Consider the following 16,299-nt stretch of genomic DNA (forward strand, 5'->3'; position numbering starts at 1 on the left):
CCAGAGAGTTTGTGGCCAGCAGAGAGACGCTGGGAGAGATACTAATCTGAGATGAATTAGCACTAGTTCTAATGGCCGGTTGGAGCTGGAACTAGGAACCTCCAGGGTACATGCAGGAACCAGTTTTGCTGTTTTCTTTATTTTTACTGCAACAGCCTCCCTCTGAGTTTTCTGTTTTTCAAATTCCGTCTTTGTGGTGATTTGAATGAGTATGGCCCCCTTAGGTTCATATATTTGAATACTTGGTCTGAGGTTGGTGGAATTGTATGGGAAGGATTAGGAGTGTGTGATCTTGTTGGAAGAGGTGTGTTACTGTGGATGGGCTCTAAATTTTTTGATGAAGTTTATGGTCGTTCTAAGTTTTGTATCTTGGAATTCATCTAGGTAATTCTCATTGGAAAACTTTCTGAAGGACTGGTGGATTTGGTGTGGCTAGAATACTGTATTTTTCGTATTTGTATTTTTGTCATGAGACTTGGGCACGTGGACATCATTTGTTAGTTCTGTGTCTGATGTGAACATAGTTTGCTGGGACAGAGCACAGGACTTTTGGGCCAGGTTCAGCTTGAAGTCTAAATATGGTGTGGGTGGGATGAAGTCAGGTGGACATGTGCTGAGCTGGTACACTAGATATACGCTCTGGTCTAAGCCTAGAGATTAGGGATGGGGTAGGCTGGTCTGACCAGACTAGGGGGGAGCACTAGATTTGGACCTGGGCTAGATCCTGGGATTGAGGATAGTTTGTGGAAGGGAGAAGCTAGTAAACTCACTAGGGTAGCCTGGGCCTGGAAGTTGGATATGGCTCAGGAAGGGGAAGGGTCTGGCTGCTGCACAGGGTATGTGCCCTGACCAAAACCTGGATATGGTGGCAGCACACCAGGGCCGACCAGAGCAGCTGGGGCACTGGGTATGGGCCCCATGCCAAATCTAGGGGTTGGAGATGGTGCCTGTAGGGGAAGATTAGGTAGACTCGCCCTGCTGTCCCCTGGTACAAGATGTGCAGTGCCAGGCTGCATGGTGTGAAAACATTCTCTCTCTTGTTGAGTGGCTGTTTCAGGCTTTGTTTTTTGTTACCACAACTTGTCAGGTAAGTTGGACAGCCGCATGGGGGTTGGGATTCAGACTTTGGGCAATTTTCTGTTGACGTTTAAATGGGGTTTCAGGAATAGTTCCAGCTCAGCTCAGGTTCAATAAGATTTCTAAGCCCAGGGGCAGACCTTCTGTAGAGTTATAGGATTCTCACAATCCATTTCCAGGAACCTGGGGGGAAGTGCTCACGACGCTTCCTCAGTCCGTGGGTGCTTATGGGATTGGCAGTGCAAGCCTAAAACTCCTACCAAAGAGACCCAGCTGTAAGAATAATATTATTTCCTTTTCTTTTAGATCTTATCTAAACTTGCTTTGCCCACACGACCGTGGGGACAATCAATGAAGCAGAGCTTCGCCTTCGATAATGTTGGCTATGAAGGGGGCCTGGACAGCACCTGCTCATCCTCAACTACCACCGGTGTGGTTAGCATCCTGGGCATGACTTGTCATTCTTGCGTCAAGTCCATCGAGGACAGGATCTCCAGTCTGAAAGGCATTGTGAGCATCAAGGTTTCTCTGGAGCAGGGCAGCGCCACTGTCAAATATGTACCGTCAGTCTTGAACCTGCAGCAGATTTGCCTTCAGATTGAGGACATGGGCTTTGAGGCCAGCGCTGCAGAAGGAAAGGCTGCCTCCTGGCCTTCCAGGTCTTCCCCAGCCCAGGAGGCAGTGGTCAAGCTCCGGGTAGAGGGCATGACCTGTCAGTCCTGTGTCAGCTCCATCGAAGGCAAGATCCGGAAGCTGCAAGGGGTTGTGAGAGTCAAAGTCTCCCTAAGCAACCAAGAGGCAGTCATTACATATCAGCCTTACCTCATTCAACCCGAAGACCTCAGGGACCACATCTGCGACATGGGATTCGAAGCTGCCATCAAGAACAGAACAGCTCCCTTAAGGCTGGGACCAATTGATATCAACAAGTTAGAAAGCACTAACCTAAAGAGAGCAGCAGTCCCTCCTATCCAGAATTCCAATCATTTGGAGACCCCGGGGCACCAGCAGAACCACCTGGCCACCCTCCCACTAAGAATAGACGGGATGCACTGTAAATCATGTGTTTTGAATATCGAAGGAAATATAGGCCAACTTCCAGGGGTTCAAAATATTCATGTGTCCTTGGAGAACAAAACCGCCCAAGTACAGTATGACTCTTCTTGTATCACCCCCTTGTTCCTACAGACAGCCATCGAGGCACTACCACCTGGGTACTTTAAAGTATCCCTTCCCGATGGCCTAGAGAAGGAGAGTGGATCTTCCAGTGTCCCCTCCCTTGGCTCCTCCCAGAGACAGCAGGAGCCAGGCCCATGCAGGACTGCGGTACTCACCATCACTGGCATTCCCCGTGACTCGTCTGTTCAGCCCATGGAAGACATGCTGTCCCAGATGAAGGGTGTGCAGCAAATAGACATCTCTTTGGCAGAGGGGACTGGAGCAGTTCTTTACGATCCCTCAGTAGTTAGCTCGGATGAACTCCGGACGGCTGTAGAAGACATGGGCTTTGAGGTGTCAGTGAATCCCGGTATGTTGTTGTTATATGTTTGAAATATGTCTGGGTCATCTCTCGATGTCTCATGACAGTACTTGGGTAGTTGTACAGGTGGGCTCTGCCTCACATGTTGGATGTTATAGCAGTTTGATAACCTTTGCTCACATGTTAGCAAGATAGAGAAAATGGAATTTCCAGTTGTTGCCTGTCATACAGTCAACACTCTTAGGCTCTTTAGATTTGGGTTTCTTTCCTAGAGAGAATTCAGGGCCTGCATTCTAAAACGAGCATTGTGGGACTTATTAAACCAAAGGAGCAATCGTCACTCTCCTCTGAAGATTTCTCTACTGCATAAAACATAATAGCATTTTAGTCTTATAGCACATGATGGCATGTTATAACCCAGCACTTAAGAGGCTGAGACAAAACAACAACAACAACAACAATAACAACAAACCCAGACAGACAGACAGACAGACAGCTACTGTGGGAGGATCTGTGTTCAAGGCCAGTCTGGGCTTTGTAACATGACCCTACATCAAAAACATTGTGGCACATTACAGGCCTATAATTTCAGACCTTATGGGGAGGGTAGAGACAGGAAGATTAGGGACATCACCTTCCTCAACTAATGGCAAGTTCAAGTCCAGTCTAGGCTGCATTCACCCCCATCTCATAAACAAAGAAACAAACAAAGAAACACAAAGCCTCAAAACTCAGAACCTCAAAACGTGCAGCAACCAAAGAGTTGTCTGTTCAAGGCAGAAATTAGGGGAAGATGGCTGTGACAGGGCTCACAGATGAGGGGTCCCATTTTGAGATGGCTCATTATCAAGTCGAGTTTCTGGAGTAGCAGCCACCCCTGTTCTACCCAGCACCATGGCATAAATCATATGGTGTCTCTGTATACCACGTGGTCAGGGCCTGTGCGAGTTGTGGGGCTGCTGTCTGAGAAACACCATCTGGAAGCTTCCCTGTGACAGGCGGCGGTGGAGGGTCTCCATCTGTGTGAGTCCAGGCTATGTCGTTTCCAGAGTGGTAGTAACTAGGAGATGAGGAAGGAAGGCCCCAAGAGTGTTGGAAGTACCCTGGGCGGTGAGTCAGTGCTTCCCCAGAGGCTTTAGGGGTATGCGCAGTGACCTGAGCAGGATCAGTCTGGTTCTTGACCCATAATAGCAGGAAGTCAGAGGTCAGAGCCGCTGGGCTTGGGGTGGGGATGAGGAATGAGTATAATGGGAAATGGACCAGCATGAGCTCTTCCCTGATGCTGAAGGGCAGTGTGGAGCTTGGGCTGTAGATCTGAGGGAAGGAGTCAGGGAGAAGAGTGGGAGGAACAAAGTGGGGTGGAGACCGCAGGTATCATTTCCCAATGGCAACTGGAGGAGGGGGCAGCCTCTGACATTACCTCAGCCACACAAGCAAAGATGAGCAGCCTCTACCAGGGTTAGCTGGGGAGAGGCTGTTATCCCTCTGCACAAGGGAAGTAGGAGGTCAGCCTTGTCAGGAGGTTGGGGAGACTCAGTAGAGCAGAGGAATAGAGGTAGCATATACCAGAGAGGCCCAAGGTGAGGAAGGGTTGGGTCTCTGTTTCTGTCTCTGTCTCTGTCTCTCTTTGTCTCTCTCTGTCTGTCTCTGTCTCTCTGTCTGTGTCTGTGTCTGTGTCTCTGTCTCTCTCTTTCCCCCCAGGTGCTCTTCATGTTGCCTAGGCTACTCTCAAACACTGGGCCTAAGTGACCCTGACCGCAGTCTACTGAGTAGGCTGGCAGGCCTATTTGCTGGGGGGACAGTTCTGTGAGTGGTGATATTTTAAAACACCTTGACTCCCTGACCTGTAAGTGGGGCTAGCACATAGTAGTCACAGAGCCTGGGACCTGCTGCTGCTATTTTGTGTCTGTATTGGTACCTAGAACTGCTTACAGGGCACTCAGGCAGAGCCCCAGCAGTACTCCATGTTCTCCGACCCTGAGGAGACTGCTCTGTTGGGATACTTTACGGACTCCCCTCTGTACACAGCCGCCCCACCCATCCTGGCAGGTGCAGCAAGTGATGTGCAGTGGCCACACGCTTTGTACCAAGAATTGTTCTGCGTTCTCACCACGTTCTCCACACCCTGGAAAGAATGTGCTGTGTGTGTGTTCAAACAAAGTCGATAAAGAGAAGGGCAGAACAGTAAATCTCGCAATCCAAAGAAGTATTGAAGAGGTGCCATATAAGCTATTTTGTGTAAGGCTCACTCTTTCAGCTCAGCACTCAGGTGACTGGCAGCCAAAGAGAAATGACCATGGAGCTGCCTATTAAAGGTAATTGAACTGGATTGAGTAAACACAGGAAGAGAAGAACTAATTTATATTGGGTAGAACGATGAGGATTATACTAAGACCAAGAGATGCATAGAGTACAGGATGTTGTGAATAAAAATATAAACAGCCAGCTGAACCTCAGGTAATTCCTGAGCGATTCCTTTGGTGTGAATATATGAGAACAGAAGATGTACTTACAGTAAAGTAGATTGCCGTTGATCTGAAATTGAAATTTAACTGGACATCCTATATGGGCAGTGTTCATTTAGGTTATGAATGTGCCCTTGACATGTTGGAGAGCTGTTACTTCTTAAGATCAGTGGAGGTTATACACCAAGTGGCAGAAAACGAGCAACCCACGTCCACAGACATGTGAGATTCATTCAGAAGGAGAACCGAGAAGCCACAGTCTGTTGTCATTGTCAGTATGGTGGCCAATAGTCATCTGTCTCCTGCACATGTGGATGGCGCAGTGGATGGCAGTCTGTCATCAAGCCATGCTATTTCTGTGTCTATGTACACGTAAGGCTATGGCGTGGAGTGATGGATGTTTCTATATTAGTCCGGGTGCTACTTATCTTATCACCATTCTACTACTATGAAGAGACACCATGCTCAAGGCAACTCTTACAGTAAAAGAAAGCATTTCCTTTGGTGCATGTTTACAGTGTCAGGGGCTTAGTCCATCATGGCCATGGAGGGGAACATGGTGGCAGGGAGACAGGCATGGTGCTGGAGAAGTAGGTGAGATCTATATTCTGATCTATAGGCTGAGAGACACTGGGCCTGGCATGGGCTTTTGAAATCTTGAAGGCTACTCATTTGCAGTGACACACCTCCACCAGCAAGGCCTCACCTCCAAATCCTTCCTGGACAGTTTACCACTGGGGACCAAGCATGCAAACATGTGAGCCCGTGGGCACCGAACTCATTCAAGTCACCACAGATTGGCTAGTTTTGTCTGCTTGTGTGTGGACACAGCCATGTCCCTTCAACCTTTGGAAGAGGTTGAAGTGACAAAGAGACATTTGGACTGCTGATTTCAAATATGGGGAAATGGGGCCGGGAACCCAGGAATAACTAAGATTCTCCACTTGAGCCTCTTGAAGGACACAGAGCTGCTGACGCCTCACTATAGTACTGTGTAACTGACCTGCGCTCTCGAATCCTCTGTGATCTTCGGCCTACTAAGTTTATGGCAATCTGCTATAATCACGGCAGGACTATAATTTACAGTCTTTCAGAACCGGAGAAGCTCCTACCCTTCAGATTTGTGTATCTCATTCTAAGTGAGTCGTACCTTCAAGACAAAAACGAAACAAAGCAAAATAACCAAAAACAAAATAAACAATGCTGTACTGACACATGGATAGGTAGAAAAGACATTGATGGAGCCAAGAGGCGGAGTTGTGCAAATATGGGCTCCACATCCATGACGCTGGGACTCTGGGGAGAAGATGGTGGTCTTCTCAGGCTATGGAAGAAGAGTGGAACTGGAAAGAAATTAATCTTGACTATTACCTTATATGCTACATAAAAAGATAATTAAAGCCTATTAGAGGCCTGACTATGGGAGTTTATTAAAACTAATACAAGAATCAGCAAGATAGCTTGGTAGGCACAGTGCTTCCTGCACAAGTGTGAGAACCGGGCTTTGGGTTCCCAGCACTGACATACTATCTGGGCAGGATTGGTGCCCCACTTATAATCAACACTCAGAGTTGAAACAGTGGCTGCCCAGAGCACACTGGCTAGCTGGACCACCGAATCAGCAGACTCTGTGTTTGGTGAGAGATGCTGCTTCAGTAAATAAAGGATCAAAGACACCTGATTTCAACCCCTGTCCTTTATATGCATGTACACCCACCTGTGCCCCCCACATACATATGTAGACATGTGATATCAACCTGCATCTCTTTATGTATTTATACCCATGTTGTATGCCCACATATGTAGACATGTGATATCAACCTGTATCCTCCTCATGTATTTATACCCATGTGTGTCCCCACATATGTAGACATGTGATGTCAACCTATGTCCTCTACATGCATGTATATCCGTGTGCTCCCACATTCACATGTGTGCATACACGAATGCATGCACACAACACACACACACACACACACACACACACACACACACACACACGAGAGAGAGAGAGAGAGAGAGAGAGAAGGAGAGAGAGAGAGAGAGAGAGAGAGAGAGAGATCACATGTGTGTACAAAGAAACCTAGGGCTTTTAGAGGAAAATCCCATGAATACTTTTGCCAAGTTGAGGAAGAATTAAGCATGTAAAAAGATTGACTTTATTAGCTTAAGAACTTTGTTTACCAATAGACATCAGAAGGCTGACAGCACAGAATGCAGTCAGAATGGAGGAGGCATTTGCAATGCTTGTCAACTGACAAAAAGGTCTTATCTGAAAAATACAGGAGGGAGAGGCACTATTAGAAATAACAGTTCCTGTGTCACTTTGAACATGTCAATGTCAATTTGAACATCGTCATGGTCAAATCTACTGTTGTAATAAGCAAAATTCTTTTTTGTCCTCTAATTATTTCTCAATTTTTATTTTAGAAAACATTACTACTAACCGTGTCAGCTCTGGGAATTCTGTGCCACAAGCCGTGGGTGATTCACCAGGGTCTGTGCAAAATATGGCTTCTGACACTAGAGGACTCCTCACACACCAAGGCCCTGGCTACTTGTCAGACAGCCCACCATCCCCTGGAGGAACAGCATCACAGAAGTGCTTTGTACAGATCAAAGGCATGACCTGTGCGTCCTGTGTGTCTAACATAGAAAGGAGTCTGCAGAGACATGCCGGTAAGAGGCCTGCAGCGTTGGTGAGTTTGCTTTGTATTAGCTCTTCATCGACTGTATTTAACAGTCTGGCAGCAAGCCATTGCACGATACTGTCGATGTTCGTCTAACAGCTCCCCTGTGTGATCGGCAGTCTGTCCCATGAGTATTTGTTTTGTTACAAAGTAGATCGTTGAGCATATTAGCCAGGAAGGGTCAAGGTATAGTCTATGGAAAGATTTCTCCCTTAGCTTTTCCCAGTCTCTTGCCCTCATCCCATCAGTCCCTCTATAGACAATGAAACACCTCTCCGTGCTTAGCATTTCCAGTTTCAGATACTCTGCCCTGCTGACTCCAGAAGCTGATACATTCTTGGTTTGCTGGGTTTGCCCTCCTGATGATGTCTGTAGTGTTGCTCCTTAAACTGCAAGTGCAGCATCATCTTGTTCTCGTTTCTGTTCGGCAATGCTTTGATGGTGACCCCACCTCCATCCCTTGAGCAGAGCCGACCTCGAGTTCTGACTCCTGACCCTGCATCAGGCTTAACTCAGGCTGGCTGGCTTTTCCAGCCTTCTGTCCACTCTTTACAAGCACCGGAGCCCTTGCTTGGGTCATCGTCACAAATGGAGGTGTGTCACGGGAGAACTTTTGTCAACCGTGGCCTGGCTGCAGATAAATTAAGATGCCATTTCTCGGTATTTACATGTCTGCTCTTGACTCTAACCTCTAGCTTCTGTCTCCAATGGCATATTTCCTAAAGCACGTCATGCCTTCATTATTTGAGTGTGACTTTTCTCCTTAAACCAACACCATAGTGTTGGCCAGATGATCTACAGGTTTTTTTACTTTTCACTTTTGGAAATCCTTAAAAACTTGGAAAGTATAAATAAGACCATTTTTTAAAAAAAATTAAATATTTTCTTTGTATGACAGAAAGGGAAAGAAAAGTATGCCTTTCTGTGACAGCGGTTGTGTTCTCTGCAGCCACACCCCTTGCGTGATGCACATGTAACAACGTTCTAAAGGCTTGGCATCCCCAGGGGCCGGATGGGCTTTGGAATCCCAGACCCACTAAGTCAGAATCTGATTTAACACAGTCCTCAGATGGCTCCTAAGCCTGTTAATGTCTGAGAAGGGTTGTTCAGGAATAATAGCTCTCTAACCCGACTGTAAGTTAGAATCACCCAAAAAATCTTTTTAAAATGACATTTGACGTTTACCCTGGAGGTCCTGAGCTGCCTGATCTGTGTTAGGAGCCATCAAAGCTGCTCATGGTTCCCCAAGAGATGCTCCTGCCCAGCCAATTTCGAGAGCTACTGTTCTGGAGGATTTCTTGGTTAAATCATACAGACAACAACATCAGCCCAGTTGCCACATCCAGAGTCACAGTTGCGACCTGATGGTTCCAGGTATTCTCTCCGTGTTGGTCGCCTTGATGTCGGGAAAGGCAGAGGTCAAGTATGACCCAGAGGTCATCCAGTCTCCCAGGATAGCTCAGCTCATCGAGGACCTGGGCTTCGAAGCAGCAATCATGGAGGACAACACAGTCTCTGAAGGTGACATCGAACTGATTGTAAGTGCAGTGGCGATCCCCTAGAGCAGTGGCCCTGTTTTGTTTGACCTGCTTGTGAGGGAGGCCTGGCTGTGTCGGAGAGTGAGAGGAAGCCTTCCTAATGTGTATACCCAGAGTCAAGAGAGAAAGACAGGGGATCGTAAGTGTCCCTGTGGCTAGTCAGGACAGCCGAGCTGCCAAGCTCTGGATTCAGAGACAAACCTGCCTTGATGTGGAAAGCAGTCAACGGTGACATCGCCTTATGTCTTCTCCGTGCACATGTGCACTGTGCATGTGTGCACACACATACAGAAAGTCAATAAATATGGCCTGGGAAAGGCTCAGTGGGAAGGGTGCTTACCGCCAAGCCCGGCACCTGTGTTTGAGCCCCAAAACCTACACAGAGAAGAGAACAGACTCCCACAACTTGTCTCTCACCTCCCCATGTAGGCCTTGGAAAGTGCTTTCCTGTATTCATAAACATGCACAAGCAAATAGAGTATTAGAAAAAGCAAGAACTTGTCAATGTACTATATTGTAGTTTTCGTTCTGTAAGCTAACCCCTGCACCTCCTCGAAACAGGGTCTTACTATGGTTTTTTTTTTTTTTTTTGCTTACTTTTTAAAACAGAGTCTCATTATGTAGACCAGGCTGGCCTCAAAGTCACAGAGATTTGCCTGTTTTTGCCTCCCACATGTTGGGGTCAGAGGCCCGTGTCACTGCGACCAGGTGAACATTCTATGTGAACGTTTGAATTTCTTTGTTTGCACAGGCTAGCCGTGTGCCCTGCCACTAATTCATACCCAACCTAGAACTCGGGCACTTCATCTGTAGTCTAGGCTATCTCACGTGCCTCATCTGTGTCCAGCAGTGCAATGTGACGTCACACTTAGAAGTTTTGTTTCCAGGGTTATGGGACTCAGTGGTTTGGCAGGGGCATCACAGGTACCAGTTTAAGATCTTGCCCTGTTGCTGAAGGGACATCTGTTAGCCTAGTCTCCAACAGCTTGCCTCCCTGTGCAGACCACAGTGGCTCAGAGTAGACACTGGACACAGGTTTTCAGGGCTGAAAACCTCACTGCTCCTCACTGGTGTGAGACAATGCAAAAGTTAGTAAGCCTATCAACACTTCAGGTCGGAGGCCTCTGCCCTAGGCCTGACGAGAACAATACAGTGCCCAAGGTAGCGCCTAGCGTCTTGAGAGAGCATAGTAAAATTATCACCGCAAAGATAAAAGAGAGCTTAGGTGTTAGAATGAAATACCCGTGCACTTGTAAAGTGTGTGTGGTCCATCCAGCAGGAGGAGCAGATGAGCCGCTGCCTGGTGGTTCTCCCTTTCTTGTCTTGTGCTTGGGAACCATGCCACACTACCTTTTGGATCTCTGTGGTACACCTTACCGTCACTTGTCAACACCCTCCGTGTGTTTTAGGAGCAGCCATAGCCCACATGCTGCACTGCATCAGAGTCATTTCCTAAACCCTCTTCTCTTGATAACTCGGCCCTGCCACTTTCTTCATTAGAGCCAGCAGGGCACGGGCGCAGACCAGATCCCAGTGACACTTGAAAGTGTAGACTGTTAAAGAGTTCTGAGGATTTTGCAAAGGTGCACTTCCACATATTTGATATGCAGTGGCTGCTGCAGTGTTGCTGGTGAGAGAACACTGTGGAGTGCTCCAAAAGCCCGTTCTTAACCAAAAGCCAAACTCCGGGCTGCAGCCACTGGCTAAATGGTTACTATTGCCTACACTGGAGTTGGGGGAAAGCCACTGAACCCCTGGGATTGGCATCTGTGCATGGGGAAGTAGCTACCCGCTGCTTAAGCTCCTGAGGTCCATTGGAAAGGCTCATCTCAGTCTTGGGATTCTGTCTTGCAGATCACAGGGATGACCTGCGCTTCCTGTGTTCACAACATAGAATCTAAGCTCACAAGGACAAATGGCATCACTTACGCCTCTGTGGCCCTCGCCACCAGCAAAGCCCATGTGAAGTTTGACCCTGAAATCATTGGTCCACGTGACATCATCAAGGTCATCGAGGTAGCTAATTCCTGAGAACTTTGTATCCACTTTTACAAAGCAGTAAGACATAATCATGGAAGAAGGTAGTTAAGCCAGATTCAAATGTCCTCTAAACACCATGGGCTTTTGCAACAGTTGTAAGGTCAGTTGCTTAATTAATTGAAGAAAGGTAATGAGCGGCAGATCTTCTGAGCAGAGCCTCAGTGAGTGGGTAAGAAAGAGATGAGGCAGGGCTGGCAAGGGCCTCAGCAGGCAAAGGTGCTTTCCGTGGAAGCCTGACAACTCAAGCTTGATCCCCGGAACCCATGGTAGGCAAGAGCTGCCTCCCAAAAGCCATCATGCTCCCACATATGTGCTCGTGCACACGCACGTGTGCACGCGTTCTCTCTCTCTCTCTCTCTCTCTCTCTCTCTCTCTTAAAAGAAAAAGATGACAGGAAAAAGACATTATCATTTTTAGTTTTAGCTATTTCCTGAAGATCATCAGTCGTGACAAGATACTTGGCGTAGAGATAAATTGCTCAGTCGCCATTTAAAAATATTATTTCTACCTGTGCTGGGCATGTGCAGACTCAGGATGCTGGCACTAATCCCACGCTTCCCTCCCTGCTAGACTTGTAGGAGAATTTGGTTGTCTTGCTTTAGGAAACCAGAGGGCTCACGACTGTCCTTCCCCTCGCTCCCTCTGTTAGTCCACAGACTCCCCACTTCCGTTTTAATGTCCTCCCTGTAGCCGACCTTAAGAGAGTGAGCATCCACGGTGGTTGGAAAGGGTTAAGACAGTCCAAACTAAGTGAGATCAGTGTGCAGTAGCCAGTGGTAAAGGTTCATTAAACTTAGCAAAGCTGCTCATGAAATGAAACATTGTATCAGGCTGCATGCCATTGATACAGTCTCATTCTAAATTCTCCCTTCCTGGGCATGCGTATGTAGAGAGGTGTCTGCGGTGTGGCCCAGCAGAGCTTTCTGATAGGGAAATGATGTGCTGCCGCCGCCGCTTTTATACAGGCAGGCTGGCTAGCTTCACCACTGCCTCATCCAAGGAGGATGGCACCTCAGGGCAGTTAAGTCCTTGCTCACTGATACCCCCAGCTCACCAGAGGCAAGACGGCCCTCCCAGCTCAGATCCCATCCTACTCTACCCTAAACCTTAGAGAACTGTGTCCACATGTCACCCACGGGGCTGAGGAGTCACCATGATGCTGCGAACAGGAAGGAGAGCTCTCGGTGGGGGTCTTCAATCATGGCTTGTGTGCACTTTGACTTCTAATATCTTAGCTCCTTCCACTCTGCTCAGTGATTGGGTGTAGCCTCCAGGACCTCTGTCCAAAATGGAGGAAAATTAGAATACTGCCTGGTTACCAGGCTTGGGTGACTCTGGGGCCTCTTTTCCTGATACAGCCAGGCTGGAATCAGTTATGAGAATATTTGTCTTCTGTTGCCTTTAATGCCTTCTACCATGACCACACTGAGCATAACATCTTGGGCTGTCTTGATTGTGCTGACAGGACATTCTCTGGCAGCTCTCCTTGTGCGTACACACAAGGAGCAGCAGAGCCGTGATGCTCAGACGGAGGCGGTGGTGGCAGAGCTTGAGGAAAGCACAGGGTTGAGGTAGAGTTTGTCAGGACACAAGAAAGCCACTCCTCACGTAGTGAGGCCCTCCCTGAACACAGCAGGAAGTTGCTTGGCAGAAGCCGAGAGACCCATTCTCTGCACCCAGTTCTTTAACACACTTTCTCTCTCTAACCTTCCTTTTCCTCGTGCGTGGGTGAAGTACCAGACCACAAGGCATCCAGAATTCTTTAACTCAAGACTCTTGAGGTCAACCCTGGTCAGCTTTGGGACCCACCGGAGTGAGCATGAAGATGCCAACTGCCTTTACTTCGAGTAGGGAGAGGGATTTCCATTCAGTGCCTTGTATGCACGGTGGCACAGTCACTCTGTCAGCACACAGAGTACTCAACCCCTGAACGGGCTTTGGAAACCATTTTCAACATAGATTACCCCAGAGGAAAACCTTAGGTCACCAGAGGAACTTTGATATTTCAATTTCCAGTGCTGGAAATGCTTTCTACAAGTGCACATTTTAATCGGAACCTCCCCCCTCACTCCCCACCCCTCTTTTCATCACAAGGAAATCGGCTTTCATGCTTCCCTGGCCCACAGAAACCCCAACGCTCATCACTTGGACCACAAGACGGAAATAAAACAGTAGGTAGAAAACAGAAGGTGAACGCTTGCCCCGGCTAAGGCTCTGTCCCCTCCCCACTGACTGTGGCCCATGCTGATGCCAGCAGGCTCAGCCGTGTGACCTTGACACCCCAGCTTCCTGTGTTGCCTTCAGCCTTGGTTCCTTGCCTTTTTGCCCTTGTGACGTCAGCAGCAGGAACCATGCAGTCTGTAGATGTTTCTGGATATTGGCAGCGTCTGTGTCTGCACTGCCCAGCTTGGTAGTGTACTTGAGAGGCACCAGGTGCGTGTGCGTCCCAATGAGTGCAGAACCAAGGGATTTTTTTCTTCTCTTTTCTTTTAAATTTCACTAAGTTTAACTACTTTAGCTAAAATTCAGACACCCGTAGTTGGTGGCTGTTTTAAATATTTAATACTACTCTTAAGCTTCACTCATTTTAATTTAAAAGCTGGCCTTTTATTTTACGGTCTATTCCGGCTTTGTTTGCATAAGTTGTAGAAGTATAGTCTGAAGACAGTCTTCTGAGCTACATGGAAAGAAAATGGCCAGCTCAGGGAAGGACGGGTAGCTCAGGTGACAGGGCCTGTGCTTAGCCTGCACAAGGTCCCTGAAATCTCCAGGGCAGAATGGGGGTGAGGGTGGGGCGGCCGAGGATGCAGATCAAGGTTAATTCATTGATCATCTCAGATCATTTCCGCACACTTGAAGGCTGCTGTTGGATTCAGGGCAGTACCTTAGAGCAGCTCCTTGCCCTGTTAGGAAAGAGTGAGCCAACTGTGACATTGGTGGCTTAAGCAAATTCTGGACAGTCTGAGAAGAAGGAGATCCAGGATTTGAAACTCAGAGAAGTGTGCTAAGCTCAGGGTGTCAATAGGGAGTGATAGATCCTTCTGGGGCTTTGATGGCGCCCTCTGCTTGGTCCAATTGACTCCCCGGGGTGCAGGGCAAACTATCAGTCGAGGATTTAGGAAACTAGTTGGGTCTGTCTCTTGGATGGCCCCAGGCAGCAGCCTGAGTGCTCCAGGCTGCAGGATATACATTAGGATACACAGCTTACAAGTACCTTCCTTGAGGGTTCACACTGCCTGTTTGGAATATCACGCGTGTTGTATGTAGCTCACATGCAGTCACAGATGTCGTCTGTGGCCCTTGGTCTCTGGCTTTTGTGTTTATTGGCAGACTCACTAATCTTACACTCCTATTCTAAATAGTTGTTTAAATGTGTAAATAAACTTCTATGAATAAAATGCTATTTCCACCCACTTTTTACATTGAGGGGAATCTACATAAGAATGCAAAGAGCACTCTAGGCAGCTGTAGAGTAAGAGTGGGAACCTCTTTGGGGGCTAGTTCTCATCTTTGGGGCCTCATTTGTTGTTCCTGCAAATTGGTGGCCACCAGCTTACTACGCAAAAGGCAGAACTGAGCCCAAGCAGCCTTTCAGCAATGCCTGGCCCTTCAGGTCACTGATAGCGTCAGGCGACCTCCCTGTTGTTTTAATCCATCTTTAATCTGATCCCAGTGCCAGGAGGTTCTGACGTCTGTGTGGCCGGCTTTACCTTCCAGGTGGAAGAAATCTTTCCTGTGCAGCCTGGTGTTTGGCATCCCCGTCATGGGCTTGATGATCTACATGCTAATCCCCAGCAGTAAGCCCCACGAGACCATGGTCCTGGACCACAACATCATTCCAGGACTGTCCGTTCTAAACCTCATTTTCTTCATCTTGTGTACCTTCGTCCAAGTATGTATTGGGAGGCCGGCTAAACCTGTCTGCCCTTGATGCCCAGGCATGGCTAATGGATCTCTGTTCTTTGGCTGTGTCAGCAGCCCTTTAGCCTGGCTCCAGTCATGGCAACTTTGCAGCATCACCTCTAGGGAGCTGCTGCTGCTGTTATTTCTGTCTTATGACCAGAGGGGAGGGCAGGGTAGAGGGGGGCTGCCAATGTGGGAACTAATAAGAAAGGCCGGGTTTCACAGTCACAGGTCATTGCGAGTGATTAAAACTTGTCAGAACAGCCACCCTCTCCTTGTCAGCTCGGTGAGCCTATCTGTCCCGTGTGTGTGTGTGTGTGTGTGTGTGTGTGTGTGTGTGTGTGTGTGTGTGTGTGTGTGAGTGTGTGTCTTACAAATGACAGGACTCAGGACCTCATACATGCCATACATGCTAGGCAAGTGTGCCATTGCTCAGTAATGCCTCGAGTCCTCGCTTCCTGATTGGTTTATTATTATTTTAGTTTTCCCTGTTGTCCCTGGAGCTCATGCTTCTGCTGACTGTTGTATCCTTAAAGGCAAAGCCATGGTCTCCGTCTCTGGATGAAGTTCTCTAAAGCAAGGAGGCTGTGTAGAACCTCTGTGCATGGATGGAGATACATGCGTGAGAATGTCTGCGTGTGCACTTTCTGACATGTGAAACTAGGACATTTAGGGGGTAACCGTTTGTAGGCTGGATTATTTTCCCTATATTTCCTTTTTAACTGAAAATGGGCTTTGTCCTTATTGTGAGCAATTTCACCAATACTGAAGCAAAGGGAAATGAACTCCAAATGATTACACTGACTGCCTCTGGCCCAGTCCTGTTCCTAGTACTGCTGCCACATCTTCAGGAGTTTCTCTCTCTCTCTCTCTCTCTCTCTCTCTCTCTCTCTCTCTCTCTCTCTCTCTCTCTCTCTCTTTCTCTCTCCCCCGCCCCATATCCCACCTTTGTACAGCAAACCTTTCTGTCTCTATCTCTGTCTCTCTATCTGTCTCTCTTTCTGTCTCTATCTCTGTCTCTCTATCTGTCTCTCTTTCTGTCACTATCTCTGTCTCTCTTTCTGTCACTATCTCTGTCTCTATGTATATATGTGTACATGTGTTTG

General features: G+C 47.8%; 2 protein-coding genes across 5 annotated transcripts in view; both read left to right on the forward strand.

Moving 5' to 3' along the window:
• Nucleotides 1-16,299, forward strand: part of Erich1 (glutamate-rich 1) — a gene marked incomplete at its 5' end in the record, with an annotated part of 52,793,804 nt that overhangs the window by 47,194,509 nt on the left and 5,582,996 nt on the right.
• The window catches only part of Atp7b (ATPase copper transporting beta), a 74,267-nt gene that overhangs the window by 34,167 nt on the left and 23,801 nt on the right, over nucleotides 1-16,299 (forward strand). For 4 of the 5 annotated variants that reach the window (XM_087587468.1, NM_012511.2, XM_087587466.1 and 1 more), the window contains exons 2-7: nucleotides 1,384-2,605; nucleotides 7,453-7,701; nucleotides 9,087-9,250; nucleotides 11,105-11,266; nucleotides 13,385-13,461; nucleotides 15,008-15,182. In XM_087587468.1, coding sequence (XP_087443594.1) covers nucleotides 1,384-2,605; nucleotides 7,453-7,701; nucleotides 9,087-9,250; nucleotides 11,105-11,266; nucleotides 13,385-13,461; nucleotides 15,008-15,182 — 2,049 coding nt within the window. The remainder of the gene's footprint in view (nucleotides 1-1,383; nucleotides 2,606-7,452; nucleotides 7,702-9,086; nucleotides 9,251-11,104; nucleotides 11,267-13,384; nucleotides 13,462-15,007; nucleotides 15,183-16,299) is intronic. The other variant, XM_087587469.1, reaches the window with a different exon arrangement.

This window comes from Rattus norvegicus, chromosome 16 (genome assembly GCF_021556685.1).
Source record: "Rattus norvegicus strain SHRSP/BbbUtx chromosome 16, alternate assembly SHRSP_T2T, whole genome shotgun sequence".
Taxonomy (NCBI): Eukaryota; Metazoa; Chordata; class Mammalia; order Rodentia; family Muridae; genus Rattus; species Rattus norvegicus.